Genomic DNA, 27,238 nt, shown 5'->3' with positions numbered 1-27,238 from the left:
CAAATTTTTTTTAATAGAAGGTGGCCAAGTCTCAAGTGCATTGATGTGTTGCCATTCCATATGTGGGCTATGGTGTTGCATTCTATCTTGGAGCAAGAGCACATTTGTTAAGATCTCTGCATTTAAAACTTTACAACATACGACTATTTGTTTTTACCCAGGTGAGAAGCGCCAATTATGATGCTGACCCGTTTGTTCAGGAATTTCAGTTTAAAGTTCGTGATGAAATGGCTCATGTGACAGGACGTGTACTACCAGCTCCCATGCTGCAGTATGGAGGACGGGTAGGAGAACATTTTGCCACATCAGTTCTAATGGGATTGTGCCTTGGAGCAGTCTTGGTTAGCAGTTGTGGTTTGAAAACGCTGGTTTTCAATTTGGGGATGTGCAGAATTATACAATGGTGCAAGCGGTGCACTTACCTTGAATATTGGTATATGTGTTTTCTTTATTTCCTTAGAATCGAACAGTGGCAACACCAAGCCATGGTGTGTGGGATATGCGGGGAAAACAGTTTCATACTGGTGTAGAAATCAAGATGTGGGCCATTGCTTGTTTTGCAACGCAGCGGCAATGCCGTGAAGAAATACTAAAGTAAGTCAACCATTCTAAGTTAGGCTGCTCTTGTTTCTTTCCCTTTCCCTTTAGATGGCACAATTTTAATGGTATGGTAGTTCACTGACTGGAAGTGGTTGGGGAATGGTTGCGAATTCTCTGCTTGCCCTTTGAGCTTTGTGAAGTAACCTGAGTTCATAGAGGAATTATTCACAAATAACCTTTATTTGCCAAAACCTTCTCAACAGCTCATAGCTGGTTTTGTACATCTCCACTTCTCTAGCTACTTTTGAGGACATTGTTACTGTTCAGGGTAGACATGGCAGGAATTTTCAGTCCAAGGTATTAAGCAGTTTTCACCAACAAATCGTTGTGGCCTGGGCTTTCAAGATGCTGATATCTCTTCTTCATAAACCTCGTTTGTTGCTAGGGGTTTTACAGACCAGCTGCGCAAAATCTCCAAGGATGCAGGAATGCCTATCCAGGGCCAGCCGTGCTTCTGTAAATATGCCCAGGGTGCTGACAGTGTGGAGCCCATGTTCCGACACCTGAAGAACACATATTCTGGGCTCCAGCTCATCATAGTAATTCTACCAGGGAAGACACCAGTGTATGGTAAAAAAAAAAATAGCTGAGCTATGTTTATAGTTAATTTCGTTTCAGATTGTATTTTTGATAATCTTAGCATAGCAAGTTGTTCTAAGAAGCAAGCAATTGGGGGCACTATGTAGGTCAGAGTAATTGAGGAAATGCTTGTTTTACAGAGCCTTGCTGGATTGTTGGACTGAACAATGGATAGACTAGGAGAGAGAAAGGAAAATATTTGGGGGTTAGGATAAAGAAGCCTCCAGGTTGAAAGGGGAGTTCTTCTGTTTAAAATAGATTTGGCAGTATTTGGGAGTAGATTGAGCCTTCTAAGCCCCTCTTTTCATATAGATTTAAAATCAGAGTCAATCAACCTGATGCCCTTCAAATGTTTTCTATTATAACTCCCATTATCCTATTATCGAAATGGCTGTGCTCACAGATGCTTATAGCTGTAGTCAAAAATATCTAGTGGGTGCCAGGTTGCCTATCCTTGAACTAAACTGTAGCCTTTACAATGACACTATTTTCTTAAATGTAAAACTGGAAGCATTGCCATAATGCTATCTGATAGCCAAGCTACCTATTACACATGCTGTTTGAAAAGTAGCTGAATTCTGAACACTGGAAGCCCCCTTCATTATAGCCTGAAAAAACGGTTGCAGCTTCATTCTTGCAAAGGAGCGCATGGCTCAGATTTTCTTTCTGCTGCTGATTTCTTTGGTTACAGCTGTGCTTCCTTGCTTCCGTGCTCTCCCCACCTCCATCTGCTAGGAAAGATTAGCCCAACGTGATAAATCACGGAAGAAAAGCTTGACTAACAGCTCTTCTTTGCTTGTCAGCATGATTTCAAGAATGTTGTCAGATTTCTTTGCCTTTTAGGAGGGACTTGGTGCTTCTTGGTATTGAAAAGGCCTGGGTTAACATGTTATACCATGTTGGACACTCAATGAGACTTTAGACATAGGCAACGATGTACTTAAATTGACATTGTAGTGATGGATGTTAGAAGTGTGCTGCAGCATACTGAAGTCTCTTCACATTCATGCTTGTTTCTCAGCGGAGGTGAAGCGTGTCGGGGACACACTTTTGGGGATGGCCACTCAGTGTGTTCAAGTCAAGAACGTAATAAAAACATCTCCTCAAACTCTCTCAAACCTGTGCCTAAAGATTAATGTAAAACTTGGAGGAATCAACAACATCCTCGTACCTCATCAACGGTAAGAATCCTTGGAGGTTGAAATATATATCAGAATTCTGACAAAAGTAAGAGAATATTCTTTTCCCAATGAGGCAAGTTTGAAAATTGTAATCTGTGTGATATATGGAGTTGCAATATTTGATTGGTCAGATACATTGTCTTCAGCTACAACCCTGTACCCAATTACATGGTAACAAACCCCACTGAACTTGCATATGAGTAGGCATATATAGTATTTCATTCTAAAAAGTTCAGAGAGCTTTGACTGTGGAGCATTGTAGAAATGAAAAAGAGCTGTCAAAACTCATTTCCTTCTGAAACTTTTTTATAGGACTACACAGAGTTTTATGACAGGGCATATACAGATTGCAAGGCTGTATATATTCCTGTCAAAAAAAAACCTTTTAGCATGTCTTTTAAAACCATGTTGCTTTTGACAGCTGTCAGAGGTAACTGCTTCTTTAAAAGGGATGGGCTGCACTTTTCTATTTTTCTGAGCTTGGAAAAGGATGGAAAAAGGAGAGAGCACCGGGAACTGGCAAGTCCAAACTGAAAACCTAGAAGATCTCACTCTGAAGGGGAGATAAAGTCACCACTCACTTTCAGAAGCAAAGATCTCACAGGTTTGCACTTGCCAGCTTGCCTTTGACAGCTGTTAAATGAAGGCAAAGTAACATTTAAAGGCTGACCTTGTCAACATCATGGTTGGTTCTTGTTTTGACAACTAGATTTACCAGGACATTGACCAGGCAGGGCTTCAAATTTCAGTGGATTTGTCACTACATGCAGTTTGCTGAAGTGGATCTAGCACAACTCTAATATGTTTGAATAAATCCACACTTACCACTTTTGTGTGACCACCCTTAATCCCAGATATGTGGGGTGCAGTGTGATTATTCTTTAAGGAGGGAAGGGTACTCTGCACATGCTCAGTCATTGCATAGTAATCCCCACCCTTGGCTGTATTAATCACATTATTGGCCATATGGCAGATACTCTCTGGCTTTTTAATAGAAGCTGGCCATGATTAGCCTTTCCCATGAAAACAGTGTGGAGTGTTCAGCTGTAAACTAACCAACCCTTAAATTCTCTTATACACAGATTGATTGTGAACTTGTTAATTGTTAGATCCAGTGGATAGATGTTCACAGTGTTTTCTTATTGTTCAGAATGTGAAGTGCATAATATAGAACCTACTGAATATTGGCTTGTCACTTTCTTTTAAAGACCCTCTGTGTTTCAACAACCAGTGATCTTCTTGGGAGCAGATGTTACTCATCCACCTGCTGGAGATGGAAAGAAGCCATCAATTGCTGCTGTAGGTTGTAGTAATGTTCATGCCTCTCCAACCCTCAGCTGAGGGAGCCGGATGAGAGAGAAATACCTTGTGCAGTAAATTAGCCCCTTGATTCTGCCTCATTAAGTTCCCCATGTCTTCTTTGTCTTTAGTTGTTCAGCATTATGCATATTACAGATGTCCCTATACAAAAGAAATGACATTTGAGTGCCAGGGTTGATTATAAGCAAACAGTGTATAGGCATATTTACGAATCCAGTCATTATTGTGGACTGCATGGGCTGAGCCTGTGCCTGTTGCCTCTCCCTCTGCACTGTTAATGGGTGAATTTCAGACAGAATAGTTGTTGGCAGTGAAGAAGCAGCCGTGATGTTGAAAACCGTTTGTGAGAGCAGATGGGGCTAATGCTTCTAGAGGTGCTCCAGTAACCGTGCCATGAGTCACCAGTGCTTTAGAGTTGCTTCCTCCTCCATGTGAGTAAGTTTGCTGTGTGTGGCTGCTGCGTTTGTTGTGATCGCCTGCCATAGCTGCACTTGACTGATTATCCATGCATTTATCATGTGGTGGTGAAGCCAATCACATCCCGTTTTCTTCCACCAAATTACTAACCATTTAGGGCTGCAGTGAATAAAATGCTTCCAGAAAGTAGGGGTCTTCACAAGCTTTCATACAGTAGGTCCAAACATCCCCATATATCATTTTCACAGCCTTAGGTTACTCCAGTGCTTTTTGGAGACTTGTTTCCTTTTTTTGAAAAACCTGATCATGCTTGAGTTGACAAAGTGCTGGAAATGCTGTCATGTGGACCTACCATTCTTACATTTTGTTCTCTTATTTTTAGGTTGTAGGTAGCATGGATGCCCATCCAAGCAGGTACTGTGCCACAGTGAGAGTTCAGAAACCCCGCCAGGAGATCATCCAGGATTTAGCCTCTATGGTTAGAGAACTTCTCATCCAATTCTATAAGTCAACACGCTTCAAGCCTACACGAATTATCTTCTACCGTGATGGGGTGTCAGAAGGACAGTTTCGACAGGTTTCTATTTATTTTACATGCTTTAACTAGCTTGTTCCAGATCTTTGTCCCTCAGAGCAGCTAACAAAGCATGTTGAAACAGCAGTAAAAAGACACAAAACTAATTCAGATGTAGTTGTGCCAGGCAACTTAGTTGCACACACAGCCATGAAAAGAAGAAAGGAAAGTGCATTTCAGACAAAGTAAGTCCTTAGCCACTTCAAAGAGTCCTGTTCACTGACCATATGCAGATGGTAGAGAAAGATGTTTGTCATCATCACTGCCACGGTGTTGGTCCTAACATGTATTGATGAAGAAAATAAAATACATGCTAGCCTGTGTTTGGCCGAATGTGCCACCCATCTCCTGACCCCTCGGTCTCTCCATGTGTCATTGCCCTCAGCAGCTTGGGGCCGTGGGGATGGCACAGCCCTGGCAAGCAGAAGGCAGCATTCAGGAGCGAACATGTCAGCCTGCTGGACTGTTTTTTCCCGCCACCTAAGCTAAGCAAGATCTCTGACTTTGTCTGTCTTTCAGGGTAGGCACCCTTAATGGCTCCCCTAATTCTGCAGAAGTTTAGAGTGCGAGTTGACCTAAAGAAAGGATGCTGAACCAGGATGGGAATGGGGGGGGGGGGAATTGCTCCGCACCAGGCCCTCTGTAGGCCAGATGTTGTTGTCCTTTCCTGTTCCAGCCCTTTCACAGGGTGGAAAGAGGCATGGAATTCCGTGCTGTCTTTGGCACAGAAAAAGGGATTTGGTTGGCAATGTGGGGAGCACTGCCAGTCCCCTCACAGCCCCTGTTACCCCTCATGGTCACACCACATGGCACTCCAGTGACAGCACTGTCCCCATGAGGCTGGTGCAGTTGGCCAGTGCCACTGCTCCAAGAGCTGGCTGAGGCCCCAGCACCCACATCCCCACTCTTACCTGTGGACTCAGATTGGAGATAACAGCATGAATTCCTGCAGGGAGTTAGGCTTGGATGCAGAACCTTTGCAGAGAGGTGATTCTGCTTTCCTGACCTAAAGAGTAGCCCAGCTTGATCAGGGTAAAGATCCATCTAATCAGCTGTCCTTTATGCCACAGCAGCCTACCAGGTAGTTCAGGAAAACTTACAAACAGTATGAAAGCAATCACAGAATTATAGTACAGTATTGCTGGAAGGGCCATGAAGGCCATCAGGTCCAACTCCCTGCTGTTGCAGGACACCAATTTTACACCATTTCACTCAGATGGCTGTCCATCCTCTTGATGCTGAGTACCAGCAGCTGGTCTTCAAAAGCAACCTGGAGGTTGTACATAGCCATCAGTGACTAGTAATCACAGCTAACCTTATCTTCTCTGAAGTTTTCTAGCCTTTTCAAAAGTTAAAATTCAGTCTGTTCTACCAGGCATTTCTGTTCTTCTGGGAGGTGTCTCTCGTATAGTTAGTTACCTTCAACACATGATGTTCCAGCAAATTCTGTAAATTGCTAATCCAGGGGGTGTATCGAGTCTGAGTCTCCTGCCGGTCACTTTCAGTCTGAGGTCTAGTATAAAAGCCTATGGTCTAGTATTACAACTGAAAGGCAGCCCTTCTCTCTTTCCCCACACCTTGCTTCATTCCCTTTATTTCCCAAGTTCAGAGGTAAGCATGGATCTGCTTATGGCCAGGATGGCACACAGGGAACAGAGGTAACAGCTCAGTTAGAGGAACACAGGGTTTGCAGAAGTACAAAAAATCTGAAAGGAAAAGCTCTTTATGAGGAGAACTGCAGAACCTCACCCAGTGGGAACCAAACAGATGCAAGTCGAGTGCATTGCAGCCTCATTCTCCAGGGGGTGACTCAACTCAAACCAGATGCTTCCCAGCTCCTGTTGGCTTTCTCTCAAGGGTTAGTGTAAAAGCTATTCTGCAACATTTGCTATATTAACTGTCATCTGGTTCCAGTTCATTTCAGATTAAGCCCGTCCCTTTTGTACATGGTTGATTTATCACAAAACATTTCCCAGTGTCTGACAAATCTTTTTTGTCTCTTTTCTCACACCACCTTGTCACAATGCATCAAGTCCTCAGCTCTGCTGTTCTAGCGGCCTCTGGAAGTGAAACAGGTGGCCCTTCTGAGTTCGCAGTGTTGGATGTCCTGGTTCTTCGTGGCCTCTGTGCACTATCCTGCCTAGCAGCCTAACAGTTGCTTCCACGTGGCCTTCACTACTACGCTTCCTAACATCACGGGTACCAGTGTGTACCGCAACTGCTGATTTTCTCCAGCCCATCTAGGAAAGTGCAGGCTTTCTACAGTCTTCCTGCCAGACAAGGCAGAGCAGTATGCATTCAACAAAGCTAGCACAGGCTTGTCTTTTTATTCACAGAGATTGAATGGTCTGTTACTAGGGCCCTCCTGATCATCTTTTTTCATTGTAAGACCAAAGGAATGGTTCCCCATCTTTCCTTGGAAAGATGCTCTCCTTTTCTGTGGTCCTCACTCATGGAACCCAAGGTGGCTTGCATAGCACTGTGAGGTAGGTTGGGCTCAGAGTCTGCGACTGGCCCAGAGTCACTCAATGAGCTTCATGGCCAAGTGGAGACTAAAACCTGGATCTCCCAGGTCTCTAGTCCAACACTCAGCACCACGCCATTCAAACTCTCAAAGTTGACAGATAGGGAATGGAATGCGTCTGTTGAACCCCTGCTTCCCTGTTGCTGTCAGTTCAATTTTGTTTTTTACCTGCACACTCAAGAAACTTTGCTCTAGTAACTTGTTATAATTGAGAAATCATAAAATAATGCCGAATTGATTCAAGCTTTTAATCTTACTTCCTGAGAGTAAGCATGCCATTCTGTTTCTATGCTGCAGGTGTTGTATTATGAGCTGCTTGCAATTAGAGAAGCCTGTATCAGTCTGGAGAAGGATTACCAGCCTGGCATAACGTACATTGTAGTTCAGAAGAGGCATCACACACGCCTGTTTTGCGCTGACAGGACAGAAAGGGTAAGCCCCATCTGATTTCTGTGCAGTTGCTTCCTGAGGGGTGGCTGAAGAAAATGCTGTTACAATGCTTAGTGTTGATATAGTGCCTCAGTGTCATTGCAGCACGTTGACGTCTTGCAATCCTTGCCACAATGCTGTAAGGTAGGTGGTTGTCATTGTTCTGTACTGTGGCAGGTACAGTTGGGGCCTCCCAGATTCATAGCTCAGCCTCTTTGTCATTTCTTCACTTTGTGTACGCTTTAAGTGATGATTCATTGGGCACGGAAGGTCCTGGGTTCAGTCCTGGTAATTCATTTGAAGAACATTCATCGGCTGGACCAACGAAGCCACTGGCTTGGGATCCTGAAGAGCAGTGGCTGGTCAGAAGGGGACCTAGCAGGTCATAACCAGTGAGCTGATCTGGTTTGTGCTTTCGAATTCACTGTTTGACTTCAAAGATGAGTACAGGCAATCCCTGGGTTGTGAACGAGTTCTGTTCTTGAGAAAATGGAAATTCATCTTTAAGCCAAATTTTGAATGTAAGTCAGATCACATACATACATATTTGGTCACTAATGGTAGAGTTACAAAGAGCCAAGGATAGGCAATTATTTATTGTTTCAGGGCCAAAGGAAACAGCATTTTACGTTACAACATACTTCATGAAATTTGTTCTAGACGAATCAAAATTCTGTACATGAAAAAATATGCATTTTTTCTCATATTGGGGAAAAACCCTCAAATATGGCCTCAGCTATAAATATGATATAATTAAACACATGAAGATTTGAAACTCCTGTCACTGCTTCTGCTTCAGCCTCTTCTTTGAGTCCCCTGCCTAGTGAGGGATGATCAGTCGCTGTGGGAAGAAGGGCTTTGCAGTAGCGTCCCCCTTGCTATGAAATGCCATCCTCAGAGGGAGATGGCTGATGCTTGCTGTAATACTTTCAGGCACCTGGCTAAACCCTTCCCATTTCCCTTGGCCCTTATGGTTGTATTTAGAACAAAAAAAAAAATTATTTAAATATGTAAGTCAGGATCATATGTCTGTGTGTCCTCTTTCACTTTGTTTCGTTGTTGCAAATTTTCTTTGGTTAATCACTTTTCCCCCATCACTCTGTATGTTCTTCCTCATGGTCTGTGTACATCACATATGTGGGCATTGCCACACAGCGCAAGGCCCGATTGGAAAGAAACTTTACTGCTGAACATCATGGAGTGGGCAGGAGCTCTCCCCGCAGCCCTTCCAGGGCCTTCAATAAGAGGAGGGGGCTCCTGCCCACTTCATTTTCTATTTGACCCCAAGTCTTGCTGCATCACCTGATCAGTCTAAAGAGTTTGCTACTTACCCCCCTTTTCCTTCACTTGTTCCTTTTATTTGCTCCTACCAAATCTCTCTCTCCCCCACCCCTTCCTACTGTATTAAAAAAGCCCACTGTATAAATTACATTTTGTTTAATAATTCCTTTAGGCCACCCAGAAAACATTGCTATAGATCAGTGTATATAAAAGCAACATTCTCTGAAATGCAGAATACATGCATTTGCTCCACGTTAGCTAGAGGTAAGCAGCTCGTGGCTCTGCAGGTATGCTGGCCTTTCACTCCGATCAGCCTTAGCCAAAATAAGGCTGTGGGGTGATGGAGGTTGTAGGCCAAAACTTCTGGAGGGTTGTATGTTGCCCACTTCTGGCAACCCTTTAAAGCATTTTCTAAAAGCATTTTAGTTTTAGTGATTTATATCCCATCCTTCAATAAAATGGCTGGAGCAGCTACATAATGTAGCACTAGTAAATTGGGTTTGTTGGTCATTTGAAGGCTGCATTCTGTGATAACTGGTGCTTCAAAAGGAGGATCCACTTTGTACATTGTAAGGATAATTCTAAAATAGAAAAGGACTGGGCTACTTAAGTCGTTTTTTCACTGCTCTTCTATCATTGCAGCATTTGTTGTGAAAATTAGCAAAATAACTTTTTTTTCCTGGGGAAATGTATCTCTTTCTAGGTTGGAAGGAGTGGGAATATCCCAGCTGGAACAACTGTAGATACAGACATTACTCATCCGTATGAATTTGATTTTTACCTCTGTAGCCATGCAGGAATACAGGTAGGATTAAAAACATGCAGCTGTTAGAGCCAGCCAGTTTCTCTGAGTCTGGTGCTGTGGCTGAATGGGTGTGAACAGGACCACCCTTGAGTCTGGTGGGTTTTTTGATAACTAAGGCAGAAAGTCTGATTTGAAGCAAACCTTATTTTGCAATCAACTGTTTCTTCAAGTGCATCTGCATTGGTAATAGTAAGCATTAAAGTTTTGATTTCTCACTGAGTAGAAGCTACTCTACCCAGAAAAGCTAATCTCAAAATTATTCACACACTGAATTTTTAATCTATCATTTGAGGCATTTGTGTTATCAGACCAGCAAGAAATGTATCCTGGAGGCTTGGCCAGCTGTGATTCTAGTGCATGTTTCCCACATCTACAATACTTCATTCCTACAATTCTGATGAATAAAAGATGTGATTGATATTCATGGTAGAGTCTAAACTGGAGAAACCTGGCATCAGGTTCCTATGGTATTAAAAGCTTGTTTTGTTATTCCAAGGTAACTCCTAGATCTCTGTTCATTTTCTAACATGTGTGTACATGAAGAGTTAATCATGTACAAAAATTGAAGAGTTAGCCTTTTGTGTGTGATTCTGTCTTCATTAATTCAAGGGAAGGAGCCACGGACAAACCTTGGCCCTCTTTGTTCTGAGCCAGCCTGAGTCCAGCCCTAGAGCAATCAATCCCTTTATTTTCTTGTTTTGGAAAACAATATTATGAACCTTGGAGTTCTGTCTGCTGACTCCTTGACTTCAGTGCAGTGACTGGTGGAGACTGTACCCAACATATGAATTACTGGGCTTGGCTCAGAGAGGGGCACTTTTTAAATCTGGTTTTTGGTAAACAGTGGAGAAGCTACTGAACAGGCTGGGGTATGTGCTGAGTCTCTAATTTAATAGGGAACATTCATGCAAAGCCTCATTGGCAACACTCTGCCTAAATCTGTTTTTAACCAAATTGTTGTGAATTTGCAATCACATTTTGTACATTGGAACTAAAGCTGGTACCAGCAAGGGTGGTCTGTTCCCACAGTAGTTTTACAACCTTTGACTGTCAAATCCAGAGCTCAGATTCTTTGGGTTTAGCTTGGCTGAACTGGATAACCAACCATCCCAGATATTATTTCTTTTTCCTTCTAAATCTGTCAGTTTCCACCCCCATGGGCTCCCATTTCATTAGCACCTGTGCTTCCCCTGAACATACGGGGCTCAGTCTTGCCTCTGCCATTTCCCTGTTGCCCCCTACTCTCATTTGGCGAACACCCGTTTTTTCACTGTAATGTTTGAGCATGTCTGAATTTGAAAACTGTCTTTGTAAAAATCATTATTTTGCTTTTGCAAAAGAAGAGTGCTTCAGTTTAGGACTAGATATTCCTCACTTGAATAAAGGCTCAGTAAGGCTTTTGAATAAGGGTATTAGGTATACACTCTCTTCAGGCTGCCATTCTATGTACATGTGAAACAGGCCTGCCATTGGGTTAGTTGTTGTAGATCACAAGCTACATATGAGTCAACAGTGTGATGTAGCTGCAAAATATAGGAGTATCACTTCCAAATCCCATGAAGTACTAGTTCCCCTATACTCAGCACTAGTTAGACGTCACCTATAGTACTGTGTCCGATTAAGAGCACCACATTTTTAAAAGGGCACACAAAAGCTGGAAAGGGTTTAGAGGAGGGCAACAAGGATCATCCAGGGACTGGAAGCTAAGCCCTATGAGAAAAGATTGAATAAATTGGGCATGTTCAGCTTCAAGAAGTGAAGACTGAGGGGTAATATGATAGCACTGTACAGATACCTGAAAAGCTGTCACAAAGAGGAAGGACAACTCTTCTCAACCATTCCAGAGTGCAGGTCACAGAATAATAGACTTAAATTAGAGGAAGCCAGATTCTCACTAGATATCAGGAAAAGTTTCCTCACTGTCAGAGCAATACATCAGTGGAACCAGCTGCCCCAAGAGGTGGTGGGCTCTCCCACACTGGAGACCTTCAAGAAGAAATGGGACAGCCATCTGAGTGGGATGGTGCAAATTGGTGACCTGCCACAGCAGGGGGGGTGGACCCGCTGGACCTCTTTGCCCCTTTCAGCTCTACTATTCTTTGATTCTGTGATTCTAAGTATGACTGAAGATGCCAGACTAAAACAGTATGGGATTTCTTGTAAGCCTAGGATCAAACCCAATAGTCTTGCCTATTCTTACAAGTGAGAACAGTTGTTATAGTGTTAGAATGTCATAGAAAAGTGATGCAGAAAGTCAATTTGACTGGTGTTCCCTTCTTCCTTAGGGTACCAGCCGTCCCTCGCATTATCATGTATTGTGGGATGATAATTGTTTCACTGCAGACGAACTTCAGCTGCTAACTTACCAGCTTTGCCACACCTATGTGCGCTGTACACGATCTGTGTCTATACCTGCACCAGCTTATTATGCTCACCTGGTAGCATTCAGAGCAAGATACCATCTTGTGGACAAAGAACATGACAGGTGAGAGTAGCACTGGCAGCCATATTAAGGGGCTGCCAGGGGTGGGTTGTGAACTTTTTTTAAACCTAAAACTAGACATCTGATCGTCTGACAAGATTTTTATTTTTTGGCCAAACGTGTCTTGTTAGCAAGAAGCAGCAGCATCACTTTCATGCTTCAACTGGGTGGTGAGCATCTGTGCAGTATGGTGCATGATTATTCAGCTCAGCCCCAGTGGGCCATTGCACTGATGCATAGGAGACTATAAAGGATCCTCTGGAGCCCCCCACCTCCTCCTGCCGAGGTCTCTTGAACTAATGAAGGGAGGGTGACTGGCAGCAGGCCAGTGTGGTGGCAGTGGCCATTGTGGGGTTTGGCTCCTCTCCACCCCAGAGCACAAGAATTTCTAAAACCAAAAGTTGGCAACCCCACATAAAGTGTCTTCAGTGCAGTTGGAAGGAGGACCTCTGGATGTACCTGTTTTCTTACGTCCCTTTCCCTTTCTTTTCCCCTTGCAGTGCTGAAGGCAGCCATGTTTCAGGACAGAGTAACGGGAGGGATCCCCAAGCCCTTGCCAAGGCTGTACAGATTCACCAAGACACCTTACGCACCATGTACTTTGCTTAGCTATAAAATATATAGATATCAGTGAGAACGGAACCTATTCACGAGAGGAAGAACTGCAGAATTAAGCCACATACAGTGTATGTTTCCAGGGGTCAGTTCATGAGGTGGGGAAAATCCCTCTGCTACTGCTGAAGCTGATCCTGTGGGGGTGGGTGGGGGAGGCAGGCCTTATCCTTGTTTTAATGCAAGGAAGATTGTTTACTTCACCGAGAACACGGCACTTATTATGCAATATGAAACCAGCCAACTGCTTTTGAAGTGGCCTCCTACGGGAAGCGCTGCCGTCATCGTTGTCGTCTTTTCCTTTGTGCGTTTTTTCTTGTAGTCGAACCCTTTTTTATGCCTTTACCTCAAGTTGCTCAGCAGCACAACTTTCTGCAAAAAAAATTATTATGGTATTAAAATATTTAGGAACAATCAAAGTGATTGTTGGGGTGGGGGTGGGTGGGAAAATGAAACGGAGAAAATGTGCAAAAACGTTTTTAATTTCTTGTACCCCCATGGGTTGCAGATGGCTTCCTCCTCAGTGGCTGTCTGCACTTGAATGTGACCATGTCTTGTGCATATTTGAGTGGCAGCCCATGGAGTTTCTTGTGGGAAAGGCTGTGTGTATTTTGCACATGCAGGTCCACCAATCCCAGTGTAGTTTAGCCAACTGCTGCCTTTCACATCTGTCCTACTAGCCTGGAATTGCTCAACTCAAATCAGTTTCCGTAACAAAAAGAAATCAACTGTCCTCTTTTACGCCAACAGTAGTGATGCGGCCTGGCAAGATTAATGAAGCTGCTGCTTTCTCCTTGTCCAGAAGTTCCAGCTAATTTTCCATCTTGCGTGCCATGCATTTCCCTTCTGAGCTTCTTGTGACATCTGATTCTCCCACTTGACAGGGTGGCATGTAATCACTCAAGTACGGATGCTAAGAGTTGAGGTCTCAAAAAAAGTTTAGTTGACTTGCTGCCTCTCACTTTAATGTGATCACATATATAAATATCTATATATTCGTGTACTTTGAGGTTTAGCTTCCTCTTTTATATTTATTAGAGTAATGATGATGATGATGCTTTAATTTAAATCAGTGTATTGGCGACATCAGTTTTTATGTTTAGAAACAACTATTTTGTTTAGGAGAACTGACAACTTGTTTTTGTTATCTTTTAGTGCAATAAGCTGTTGCAAAAGAAGAAATCTGTCCATTTTTGCTGTACACAGGCAGCAGCATTTTGCACCACTAATGGTGAAAGAATGGACATATCCACGCACTTAAGCAAACAAAGGTAGCCTTAGTTTTGAAAGGAAAGTCCTGCAATGGAGAAGTATCCTTTTCTGGATTAGTAAGGCAAACCCCCTTCATGCTGCTAGCAGTCTGTATTGCGGTACAGGACTTTTGTTCTCCTGTACCTTGGGGTTTGAATTCATTGCATTTCCTGCAAAGGGGAGATAACAGATTTTTAGCTCTGTTGGAGTGAAATCAGGAAAAGGCTAAAAGACACAAAAGTTTTAGAAAGCAATTTTTGATCATGTTGATTTCCCTTTTGAAACTAAGTGCTCCATTTCATTTTACAAATAAAGCTATAGAGGACTGGGATACACTTAACAAATGAGATCATTGAAATGTGAATCAGATGAATGGGCCTCTTTTTATTTCATTCCACTTTAAAGCTGAAGCAGAGTATTTTATGGGATGTTGGAGGTGAGCATTTTGACTCAATTGCAGGGATTTGGGGCGTTTTGCACTTTGTAAACACATGAACTGCATTTTTGACTGCTTTATTTGCACTGGTTCAATAGTATGTATTGCAGAGATATATACTACAAGATGGTTCATATGGGCATTGTTAGTAACCCAGCCCTATTACCAACCATTCTCCACATGAAAACTGTTTAATTGGTTGAAGTATCTTGTTTATCTCTATGCTATTTTCAAAGCAACCCAGTATTTGCCAATTTACTGTATTTTGAGCTGAAAAATCTGAGCCTGTTTTGCTCCAACCTGCAGGAACCTTTGCTATTTCTTGTTCCTTCACCCCAGCCCACCCCCTTCAGAAAAATTAAGTACTGTGTTTTGTATGCTTTATTGCTCAGACATATGTTGCTCAGTGCAAGGTGTCTCAAAGTGCTTGACTGCACTTTCCGTCTGCCAGCGTTTATTCCCAGTTTCAGTAAAATGGTACAATGTACATCCAACTTCTGGGGGACAAGAATCAAAGTGCATTTGAAATAACTGTGATAAAGAAACAGCTTGCTTCTGGAGGTCGTGGCTGGGAAAACCAGGCACTATGCTAAAAGGTAACTGCTAGCGTCAAACGAGCTCTTGGTGAATTGAGTCGCAGGTGGGTGTCTTAATGCTCTAGTCTCTGGAGATGGCCTGACTCTGTGCTGCACTTACTTACCTTTGAATTCCTTTCTTAAAATGAATGTAGGGAGTTCAGTGCAGCCTGCTTGGGCTGGGATATTGATTAGTGGACTCCTTTGGCTACTCTTCTTGCCTGAAGAGGCTGCCTGCTGAATCTCCATGGAGTCCGAGTCAGATTTTACACTTCCAATGTGACTGCATGGCAGAGTTGCTGCGAGTCTTGACAAACGCTAATGTTTTCTCCTCTTCCAAGTGACTGATGCTTCAAAATGTTCCAGTTGGGATTCTTACCTGAAAGTTTGTTTTCTAATTTAGATTTTCTTAAATGTTTTTCTTCAAGCATGTTGTGGAGCACTGGGGTCGTTTCTTCCTTAGGAAAAAGGTCACTTGAGTTGTTTGTACCAAGCTGCACTATGATACTTACATTGTTTAATGGGCCCACACTCAGAAATGGTGGCTTGAAAGCCTTGTATTCTGAGCTCCCTCATCCACACCAAGTAAAACTGATTCAAAGCTCATTGGAGAGGCACCTTTAAAATATTAGTACCAGGTGCTAGTGTAGTTGATTTTCATGTGGAGAGAAGCTGGTAACTTCAAAAAAACCAAACCTGAATATATTTTAGTTTTGAAGCTGTCCTTGTAAAGTGCCGATAACTATTTGTAATACAATATCCATTTACTGGCATTGAGGGCCACACCTATTACAATACTGTAGCTGCTATATTTATTTTAAATGGAGGTGGACAATTGCTGCACTAGGGAAGGAGGACAGATGAGCAGAAATCCAGGCTTGTGTTTAAGATGTGGTCTTCTGGGTTTTTTGTTGTGTTTCAAAAGTAATTTTAATGGCGTGATATCACGAAGGGTGCTGTTTTAACTGAGATTATAAAATAGCCAGATATTCTTCCTTTGTTTTTAAAAGACTTAAGATATATTTTGATGTTTGCAGTGGAGATGGGGATGGGGGGGGGAATAAATGGTACCTCATCCATGGTGGCAGTTTCCAATATATATTTTCGCAGGATTATATGGACTTTTATTTTTGTACTTGCTCTTAGTTTTAAAAGCTTTCTTGAATTTTAATGTGCTTTCATGGAAATCTTGGCCTGTTCAGCCGAAGCAGCTGTCTGCTTAGCCTACGTATGTGCTGGATGAAGGTTTAACAAGTCTTCTACATTCAGCTTGGCCTTGCTTTTAGTATGAATATTTCTGCCCAGCATAATGGCTCCAACCCCCTTCTTTCCAGTTTTTTTGGATGTTGCCTGTATTCACAAGTGTCCCTGTCCCCAGTTCACCTTCGATACCCAGGAGGTGCTTGGAGTTCCCGAAACCCGTCCCGGAGCCGCTGCATCCATAAGCTAACAGAATATGCTCGGCCCCAGCGGGGCGGCTCTCTACTTACGCCATTTGGTGTGCAATCTCTTGGGCGCCACTCATTTCCCACCCACTACAACTGGGCTTGTATGCACAGTGGTCTTGTGCATCATCTTACGACTAGCAGGTCAGTAGCTGAAAGGAAAACCAGTGCGAACTCCATTGGCCAAGCTTCAAGTACAGCTGCCAAGAGGTGCACTGTGAAAGACATTAGTTCCAAAAGTTCACTCTCTTGGCTCTTTTGAGCGTGGGAGAGTTTGCTAAAATTAGGGGTGGGGGAAGCCCTCAGGCTTGCTCGATCGGCCTTCTCCAACCTGGTGCCCTCCAGGTGTGTTGGGCTATAACTTCTAACATTCCCCCAGCAACTTATCCTTGGAATGTAGTCCAACTTGTTTGGAGGGTGCCAAGCTAGGAAACGCTTTACTAGATGAATAATGTTTTAAGCAATGGCAAAGCTGGCTCCCAAAGCTTCCTTTTGGGGTGTTTCTCAGCATAATTTCCTGCAAGAATGCATTCCAAAAGGTAGAAAATAATTTTGCCTTGAGATGTCCATTGGTCTTGCTTTGTGTGTAGCCATGCTAACGCTTGTGTTTAGGGACAAGGCATGTACCCTTTTAGCTTAGACTTTTAACCTCCCATATACCCTTCCTGTTGTATCACATTTTGACGATCGCAACACTGTTAAGCTCTCAGGTTTTTCCACTTAGAACTTCACTGAATGGTTTCACTTTGTGGTATGTGTGGTGTGAGCTTATAAGAAAAGTATCAAGCCCACAGAAACCCCATCCAAACCTATCCTTACTTTCCTTTCTGGAAAGTTAGATGAAGTTAGCATTGAAAATGGGTATGTGTGTTTTGTTGTCTCTGGGGACAGGACATACCTTTTAACCAGCTTATTCACTTGGGGCCAGTTTGCACATGCAGACTAACCGCTTGATTAATGCAATATCAAGCAATAACTGGCAGGTAAAAACTGGCCATTGCAAGTCAAACTCCCAGCAGAGTTTTCAGTATCATCTCAAACACAGTAAGTTTATTAATGAAGTTCATGCATTCAGGTGCAAATTACTCTTTGGTTATGCAATATGTGCTCGGCTCTTAGATACTTTTGCAGTGAAGAACAATTCCTGGAGTATTTGCAAGCGTATGAATATTTATTTGTAAATTACAGGTGTTTGAATTTTACGGTTATGAATGATGAAACTGGTAGATACTGAATCCTCCATTATGACATCCCAACAGATTTTCTGTAAACTTGATTTCATTGCTGAAAATAAAGCCATTGCAGGTCAAAGGAGCAGAAGGGATAGAATGGGAAGTGGGATCTAATTTGAAAACTAGATTGAAGAATTATTTCTACAGGAGACCAAATATTGACAGGATCTTTGTCCAGCATATCTCAGCCCTGTTTCAATATTAGAATTGTTTGAATTACCTCTGGCAGGTACATGACTTTCAAAGTGGAGTAGTTTAAAAGTGGAGTAGTTCTGTCATCTAAATCTTGGAGAGGTTTATTTATTAAAAGCAAGACAGTCTTCAAAGTGCCTTTTTTAGAAGATGGTGCTGTAGATTTTTGTTTGTTTATTTCTATAGTTAGATATGGCTGGGAAGGAAAAAAAACACAGGTGTTTAGTGAAAACATGCCAAGTTCTTGATGGTATTGCTTGTGATGTTGGGTGCTGTGTAGTGTTTTTTCTCTAAATTGGGACCAAAATAACCATGGACCATATTACAATTGAGAGAAGGAATGGTACTGATGCATGACTAAAATCCACTGTGTGGTTCTGGAATACCTTAGGGGTTTTACAGCAAGGAGTTGAAAACATTCTAAGCATTAAAAAATCACGCAAAGGTCAAAAATAATGAGATTGGAATAAGCAGTATGCTTCTGAATGTTTGTGTAACTTAAAGCTGTTTTGTCTGAAAATCCCAACTTTTTACTTGAATTATATAGCAAACAGCTGCAAGTTTCTAGTCTTTGTGGTTGCAGTAGCAGACCAGTGGCAACTCCCCCCCCCCCTTTTGTGTGGAACATGCCTACTTCCCCTGAAATGAAATACTCTTTCTTTAAAAGCAAATTGTTCAGCCACTCTTTATTTGGCGTTTTCTATCAGCCTGGACAAGATCAACAGACACTGCACCTCAAAAGCAGCATCATGCTGTAAAATAACAACATTGTGGTGATTACACTGTAAAACTACTTACACGTGCCTACAAAAACACAGAAATGGTCTAAATGATGCTGCCATGATCATTTTCAAGATGTTCTTTTTGTTTAGATTATAAGTCATGTGTCTACTATAGATAGTCCCATCTGTTCTGATGGTTGGCTGTTTTGCAGAAGGGTTTCTTGGACTGTTAGTAACTACTTTGTTCTTGCTGAAGTTGCAGCTTTGAAAATGGTGTTTCTAAGTGGGAACTACCAGGGCAAAGAAAATCAGATTCAGATTAATTTAGAGCCTGCCTTTCGTTCCTTAGAGCACCCTTGTCCTTGCCCTTTTATTTCCGTGCAAAGCTGAATTGCACTGGAGGCCAGTTGTCCCTGTAGTCATTGTTGAACGCTTCAGCATAGCTGGAAGAAAACCTTTGCTTATTTGGGCTGCACCCTATTCTCGTTACTTGTGCCACCTTTCAGCAAAGGTCAGAATTGTGGCCTACATACATTGGATGCCTGCCTGGTACTCATGCTTCTCCAGAGAAACAACCACCATGCTTTCTTTACTTTAGTGATGTTGTGTCCATACACAACGATTCCCTCCAGAATTGTGAAGCTTTTGTGAGTGCAGGTACTACTTTCGCCTGCTGCCTTAATCCACATGTGCATTGCCCCCTTAACTTCTGCATATTTTATATTTTTTTCTTCTTGAATAACTATGTAAACACAATGTATTAAAATTGTTCAGTATGCACTGTGATGTCTAAGTTCATAGTAATTCAACTAATTTTTATAATGGACTATATAATTTAATTGGTTGGTTATTTTTGACTGCCTTAATGGTCAATCCTAGATGAATGTTTAATAGCATAGAATATGGTTTTATATTATAAGTGCAGAAGAATTATTGACTATGAAATTCAGAGGAGTTCAGTAAAATTCCAGCTTAGCAATGGGAAATTCAAGGGAGATATTAAGATACAAAACATTTTGTAAATGGCGATGATTTAGTATTAGAATAGATTGCTATATGGGCTGTAACTATATTAGAATTCTCGAGGTACAGAGTCTACTGCAGTAGCAAAACTCTTTCATAATTAGGGTTGCAACCCACTTAAGTAATTAATTGTACAAGTTAGTAAATAATTAAATTTGTATGTGGGCACAAAAACAGTATCTCTGAGGCAAAAGGCCTATTTTCTTTGTTCTGATGGGTGTTGCAGCAGACATGCTATTATAGGCATTCTGCCTATGTGTGAGAGAAGGGTGCTTACGGTGGTGCTTACTTCTGTTTATTATTGGGGGAATACCTTTCTCGTTTGCGGGGGTGGGGGAACACACAGGTTTATACTGGGTCTCAACTTTGAATATGAAACCTCCACACCCTCACAGCCAGTTCAGAACAAAAATGCACCACTGCATCTCCGAGATCACAAACCTCCCTTGGAGAAGGCTAAAGGAGCATGCCAGGAAGAGGAGCTGCTGGGGCTCACAGTATAAATAAAGCACTTCAGAATGGTACCAGAACCTCCACTGCACACACGCCACCACGTTCAGAGGCTTTACATGCATCACGGGTGGGTAATCTAGGATTGCACCCTAAAAGTTTTGAACTGAGTAATCCAACCATCTGATTAACAGTGCAATCCTATGCAACTCTAAAGGAAAAAATGGCCTTCAGCAGCCAGAATGCCCCAGCCCAGGTAGAGTGATTAAAATTTATGCTGGGAGTCGTAGGCTTTTTTCCAGCTTATAGGCTCTTTACTTGCATAGGACTGCACATTTAATGTTGCCTCTGGTCAGAGTGTTTAGAGGAAGAAAATTGGAAGGGTGCGCTTAAGGCTGCAGTCCTAGACACTTACCTGGGAATAATCCCTTTATACTGTGGGCTATCACTCCAAGGAGGCTTCCATAGGATTGTACTGTAAAATCATCTTAGAGAGGCCTCTGGTTTTATGCTGTGTAGAAAAAAAACAGCTATTTTTTTCTAGTGGCCTTTGAAGAATTGGTTTAAAGAGATTTCCAGGTTTCTGATACGTTCAGATTTGCTAGGTCTCCTCAGCCAAGATCTTCTATCAAATAGGGCTCCCAGGGGTCTCCTATCTAGCACATGGTGCACGTTCACATGTGCTTAGCTGTGACAGTGCTGTAGCATTAGGTGTACTTGGACCATTCATTAAGCCAGACATGATTATCTACCTGCTGCCTTGTTCCCAAATTTTTATTTAATGCAGTCAAGAGAGTCTCATTAATGTTTTTTCTATGGTTTGTATCTTTCTATTTTTTTTTTTACTGAATTTCTCCGTGTGCACACACACGGCAGCCATCTTTCATTCACATGCATTCTTCAATGTGCATTGACTAAGTATACTGTTCTAATTGCTGCCATCATAATGGATTTGGAAGGCCAAAATCCATAATCCCAGGTTTACTTTGAGCACCTTGGGCAAGGTGGCAACTGGTGGCATTTAACAGAGCACTTTATGCAAATACTGTTCAGGCCCGCTCTATCCTCAGACTTGTTTCTGTCATGCACTTCTCTAGTTTCTCATTGCCAGCAGTCCTAGAAACGGTTAAGGGGAATTAGCTGTGCAGCCTTAGCAGCAATTCTTCTGTACTAAGAGGGGCTGGTAATCAAGTTTGATCAGTATGCTCTGTCTCCGACTTCGCAATCTCTCCCACTGCTAGGACTGTGGTGCCAGAGTGTAGTTATTGTTGAGGGAAATAATGCTGAGATGCTCAGAGGCATTCATATTTCTAGAGCTGAAACCTGTGTGTTTGTGTGTGGGGGGGAGCCCTTACAAAGTTTCCAAGCCATTAAGCAATTTTGCTGTAGTCTACTAAGTACTCAAAAGATAGAATAAATGAGCATAGTGCTAAATCTTTCCTTCAGCACAGATGGAACTCTTAAGCCCCTTTGACATTTCTTGTGTTTGGATTGACCCACTGGCTGTGCAAAAAATGCAGACTTCTCTGTGATAATACATTTCTGGTCATTCTCCTTGGTCTGCATTTCAGCAATCAACCCTTCCTTCCTTCCAGTCACTTTGGTTGCCTGCACTCCACAGAACTTCTGGCAAAGCAAGCAAACTGGACATCGATGCCTTTGCTGTATAATTGCATTGTTCCTGAACTACTACCATGCTTTGAATTGAGTAATTTGTTGTGTCTTTTTAAAAGGAGAAGAAAAAAACGTGTTTAGTTGCAAATGAATTTCAACTTTTGGGTATCCTTTACACTGGTCTACAAGGAGAAAGTCTCGGAAATGAAGGTAGCTAAAATTTACCAGAATAAAGGAAAAGTAAGTCCTGAGTATTAATTGGCTCCAGTTTCGAAGATACAGCTTCAGGTCAAAATTGCATCAAAATAATTCAAAAATTATGAGGGGGATGTGCAATTATACTCCATAACATTTCTGCAAAATGTGATACAGCAGTGAGAATGGTGCCACACCGATCATTTTAAATTTAGTTCACTCTGTGAAATTAGATGTGGTTCAGGAGGAGCATACGGTGGGCTGAAGTTTGGGCCCACTGATACCGATGGCCCTGGATCAGCTGCATCCTGCGCATTGTCATTATCATCATCTGAGTCTAGAGTGTAGGATTCTGGTAGATCTGGAATTGGCAAGTCCTCACCATGGGGTACCAGACCATGGAATGTTTGGATATTCCATGGTCCACTTTTCTTGAGATCCCTTTTGCAACTGGGGAACCATATAAAAATAGTAGTCACTACTATGATTGGTGGGTTCCCTCCACAGCATTGGGAGTTCGAAAGGCGTGGACTTTTTCTTCTTTAGCCAATGATCCAGATCCGTTGCACATGTAATGCAACAAGAATGAGGGGCCCAACTCTTGTCCTGGTCCCCTATTTTGCATCCAAAATATAGGTGGGATGCCTTTGTTACCACTGCCGTCATACTGCAATTTTGAGGTGCAAATATAACCACTCCACAAATGTGGCAGAAGTTATCTGCGTTGTTTGCACAGTTTCGAGGCATCTTGGCTTCTGAGGGAAAATATCAGGCAACTGTTCCTTGGAAATGTTAGGCAATGACACTTTCAGAAGCCACCAGATGGAACTCTGTGATGCGTAGAGCTGACCAAGACAAATGTACCTTGCAGTGAAAGAACAATAAATTACAGTTACGTAATATTCTTTAGTCTCAAAGTGAAGATAAATTTATACACTTCCATGTGGTACCATTTTCATAGTTCTACTGTACTTACGGTAGAAGTTAATGAGGCATCGTGATCATCAGACACCTGCCTCCCTTGGAGGTGGCAAATATACTTGCCTGTGTATAAATCTTGAAAACTTTAGCCAACCAGCACCTTTATCACCTGTTTTCTAATTCATCTAATCAAAATATGTAAGAATTGGTGCATTTTATCTTGGAGGCTGGTAATTTCCCAAAACTTGTAGACCAGTGTTAAAGTAGCTTTTAAGCTGTTGTTTATGACCTAAGCATTAATATGCTCAGAGTATCACCAGAATTGCTGATTGATCTGATCTGCCTTCTGTTTCATGTCCCCTTTTGGGGTGCTGCTTATGGTGCCTCTGTGCTGACTGTACTCTTGGCTTGCTGGTAGAATCTTCTTGTGGTGAATTATGAAGATTTAAAAGGATGTCTGGTGAACGGAGGGGAGCAGTGTAATGAAAGAAAGCTTACGTTGCAAGGTCAGAACCTTTGGTTGGATGAAGGGAAAATGGCTTAAGAAGATGGCATGCTCCACGGGCAAACTAGGAATGAGTAGAAAGGTTTGGCCACGAGCCCTGAGAAGAAACTCTGATGGGATAGGTCAGATGTACAGCTGGGCAAAAAGCAGGCATTTGCAAGAGCAAGAAGACTCACAAGGAAGAAGCATAAATCCCCCCCCCCCATTTGCCTCCAGTATCTGATTTATAAGTTTGCTGAACTCTAACTTTGAAGCCTGAAGCTGCTGCATATGGAATATGCATGACATTTTTTTTAAAGGTAATGTTTTACCACCAAGCTGGTTTTGTATGTTGGGCAGAGATTGCCTTTGCCCTAAGCTTGAATTTTTCTTTCTCTACCCCTCATCCCTGGCATACACAAGATACTAATGAGAGCTGTTACCTTCATGTTTCAGGATGCTTCCTTTTGCGGTACTTATACTGTAAGCGTCCTGTGGGGTAGAGTAGCTTGATGCATGTTCTTTTGAATAGTTCTGGAAGAGACTATACAAGAGTTCATATGGAACAATTATAGTAATCTGATTCAACAGCAGAAATTATTTGGATTTACTTCCACTTTTCTCATATGAAGATTCTAGCATGGTGTGTTAAGCAGTGGAATGAGCCAGCACATTTTTCCTCCACTTGGAGATTATCTCTGTGAGAAGTAGCTCCCAGATTTCATTTTGTGGTTTCTTTCTAGTCAGAGTATTCCCATTCCCTAATGTATAAGCAGAGTAAGCATCTGAGCTGCTCATTTTGTGCAGGAATGCTAAGCATACTGTAGAAAGGCAAACAGCATGGTTTGCAAAACAAACTGGAGTGAGACTGGGAATTTTGCTCAGTGTTAGATAAGCAAGTTCAGGTATTGAAAGGTAGAGCATAGAAGTTACTAAGATTGGGATTATTCCAAGTTGAAATTCATTTTCTTAGGTGTCTATCCTGGGAATATTTCATGCAATATTAGTTTTTCCCTTATCAAATAGTTTAAATGTTTTGGAAAACCTCTGAGATTTAATGAGTGGATAAAATTAGCATGGCATAGCCTTTGTTCACTAAATAGAGCAAATGAGCTAAATATAGAGCAAGATCAATTTATGTCCAGGGATTGGACTAATGTTTTCTGAATCAGCACTTTCTGAAAAACCCTGAAAGATATTTGTCAATACATGCTCAAGTACAAAAATGCTCTACTAAGTTGGGACAACAGGTGGTATGAAAGTGTCCTTGGTTTGCTTTTGCATGAATGGAGGCTGAAACATCATTTTCCAGTGAGGAGGAGGGGCTCTGTTTTAAACTACAGTATTCCATTTTTGCACTTCATTAGAGCCGAGAATCGTGTACAGGTGACCATTCTGACTAGTCACATTTTTTCCCAAATGCACACTGAAGAGAGAGGTTGAGCAGTCCAGCTGTATGGTGTAGCACATTCTCTGTTTTGCAGACCATGTTCAGTGGCTGTTTGTTTTTCTTTAGTAGCACTTCTTTGTTTGTAAGCGGCAGGGTTTTCCAAGACAAAAGGATGATGAGTACTGGCCTCTGCAGACCAGGAACAGATGGTCCATTGTGAGAGCAGAAGGCAGCTCATAGTGATTTGTGTGGGTCAGGTGTAAGCATAGGGCTCGTGCATGACTCAACTGTATGGGTAACTCTGTGTGGGCATATCACGTGCAGTACATGTGGCAACCACACAAGTGTCTGATGGATGTGCACACGGTAAAATGGACCCATGTATTTTTGTCACATGTTACAGTGGAGAAGTGGTATACAAGCTTTTCCTGTCGGTATCCATGAAGAAAGAGTGTGTGTGTGTGTGTGTGTGTGTGTGTGTGTGTGCACGCGTGCGTGCGTGCGTGCGTGCGTGTGTGTGTGTGTGAGAGAGAGAGAGAGAGAGAGAGAGAGAGAGAGAGAGAGAGAGAGAGAGAGAGCGCTTAACACATAGTATTAACATCCTGCGCATCTGTGTTTACACTTGTATAGCTGGGGCAAGCATCATCCTAGTCATTCCATTAACTGTGGGTCCATCAGGTACTTAGGTCTGCGCCAGGCGTTTTGGTCTGCTTTTAAGTAATATAAAACAGAGGAGATGGGAAGTGCTCCATTGTCTTTGCATGGGGCATTGCACTGGTGACACCAGCACTATTCTGTATGCCACTGCTGAGACACGCTTTTTGGGAATCCATCTTCATCCATTTTCATGTTCTCTCATGGACATGTTGCTTATGTATGCAAGCTCATCTCCTTGGTTGCAAAACTCTTGACAGCTTCCTTTGTTTTGCGAGATATGCCAGTTTGCTTTCTGAAGGTCACAGAATGTGTTTAAAGTCTTTGGATGTAATTTGTCATTTTCCTTAATGAAGAAATGCTGAAGTCAAGCTAGCTTGTTGCACCTGGATTCTTGCAGTTAACCTTCCCACAAGTGGGCAGGTGGACGGCAACTGTATTGGTAAAAGCCTTTACAATTTTTACTTTTTAAACCACCTTGACCGTGTGTGCCTCTTTGTATTGCAAATGTGAGCTGCAACTATTTTGGGGAGAGGGTGGGAGGGTTGGTTTCTAATCTGCATTTCAGTATGTTTTTACAAATACCCTTACCCAGATGCAGTGTGTCTCTTCCACTCCTTGGTCTCCGCCAAGTTAACTGCCCTTGCCAAAACTTTTTAGCTACATTGAAGATTTCTTCCAGTTTAGTTAAATATCAGCCTGATGGCATCTCCGTTATCACATTGTTAAATTTCTTGTTTGCTCTTGACACACCCTGTTGAAAAAGACTCACATGGTTCAATCTACCTTAACTATCTGAACAACTATCTTGAACAGGCGCACAAATCTTTGCTGCTTTTAGTGGCATAAAGCTCTCCTCCAAGTCCAATTTAAACTGGATGGAGGTTGCTCAATGTATCAGTAGGTCTTCAAGTGATGCCATATAACAAGACATTCGGAGGGAATTACCAAACCCAGACTGCCATTTTTGTCAGAATGCAATGGGGGAACAGTGTGTTAGGTTTTTTCCTGTAAAGGAGAAAGGAATGCTGGAGGAAAAGGGGGAGGTGCTCCCTTTTAAAACCAAGGCCGACATTCACATAGGCTTGCAATAGAAGCAAAATGGCCTTGACACATGGTTTGTGGTGAGTGTGCCACCCAGGACAGCAGCACAGCTGGTTTGTGGAACATCTGGACAGGTGTAGGAAGGCCTGAGATAAAGCCTGGGTTGCACTCCTACCTACCTACCTGTCCATCTCTGTACTACTGTCTGCTGATCTGCACAAGGGGGTGGAAGTGTGACTACACCTGGGGTGGTCTGGGAAGCAGGAAAGTGGGGGCGCTGCACGCAAACTGATGCTTTGACTTTGGCACACTTGCCAAATAGACTGACTACCACTGGTGCATGAAGTAAAAGGGTGTGTCAGAACAAGCAGTGCCTCCGACATTCTGTCACCAAGCCTTGAATAACCAGCTGGATTTTGAAATCACCACACAGGCACAGGTAAAGCCTGGACAAGTAGCCAGTTTTCAGATTGGTTGGTAGTTCTGTTTTTTGGGGTCAATACATAGTTTGAAATGTCCTATCTGTCGATTTTCGAAGTTAAATTCTTGCATTCCTGTCTCATGTTTTGTTGCTCACAGTATGTACTTAAATTTAGCCATGGAGCTCCTGAGCCAAATCTGTCCCCAAAGTTGTTTTTCTGTGACAGATTCCACTCGGTCTGTGCGCGCGGGGGCGTGCGCGCATGCGTGCTGGGGGTGGGGTTGATCCATTTTCTCTATACTGGAAGAATTCTATGTTGTGGGTTTTTTTTTTAAGTAAAACAATTACCTAGTGTTGCTTGCTTCAGTTTGAAGTGTAACTTTCA

The 27,238-nt window shown here is 42.4% G+C and overlaps 1 protein-coding gene across 1 annotated transcript in view; it reads left to right on the top strand.

Annotated features, from left to right (window-relative positions):
- AGO3 (argonaute RISC catalytic component 3) overlaps window positions 1-13,218 on the top strand; it is a 56,567-nt gene extending 43,349 nt beyond the window's left edge. Inside the window, exons 10-19 of the mRNA XM_044425144.1 lie at window positions 162-284; window positions 461-594; window positions 986-1,170; window positions 2,201-2,360; window positions 3,569-3,659; window positions 4,480-4,674; window positions 7,493-7,627; window positions 9,609-9,710; window positions 11,996-12,195; window positions 12,693-13,218. Of these exons, the coding sequence (XP_044281079.1) occupies window positions 162-284; window positions 461-594; window positions 986-1,170; window positions 2,201-2,360; window positions 3,569-3,659; window positions 4,480-4,674; window positions 7,493-7,627; window positions 9,609-9,710; window positions 11,996-12,195; window positions 12,693-12,801 (1,434 nt within the window). The 3' untranslated portion in view covers window positions 12,802-13,218. The remainder of the gene's footprint in view (window positions 1-161; window positions 285-460; window positions 595-985; window positions 1,171-2,200; window positions 2,361-3,568; window positions 3,660-4,479; window positions 4,675-7,492; window positions 7,628-9,608; window positions 9,711-11,995; window positions 12,196-12,692) is intronic.
- The last annotated feature ends 14,020 nt before the right edge of the window (window positions 13,219-27,238 follow it).

Source organism: Varanus komodoensis, unplaced genomic scaffold (genome assembly GCF_004798865.1).
Source record: "Varanus komodoensis strain SLA01 unplaced genomic scaffold, ASM479886v1 scaffold15, whole genome shotgun sequence".
Taxonomy (NCBI): domain Eukaryota; kingdom Metazoa; phylum Chordata; class Lepidosauria; order Squamata; family Varanidae; genus Varanus; species Varanus komodoensis.
This window is presented reverse-complemented; position numbering and strand designations above follow the sequence as displayed.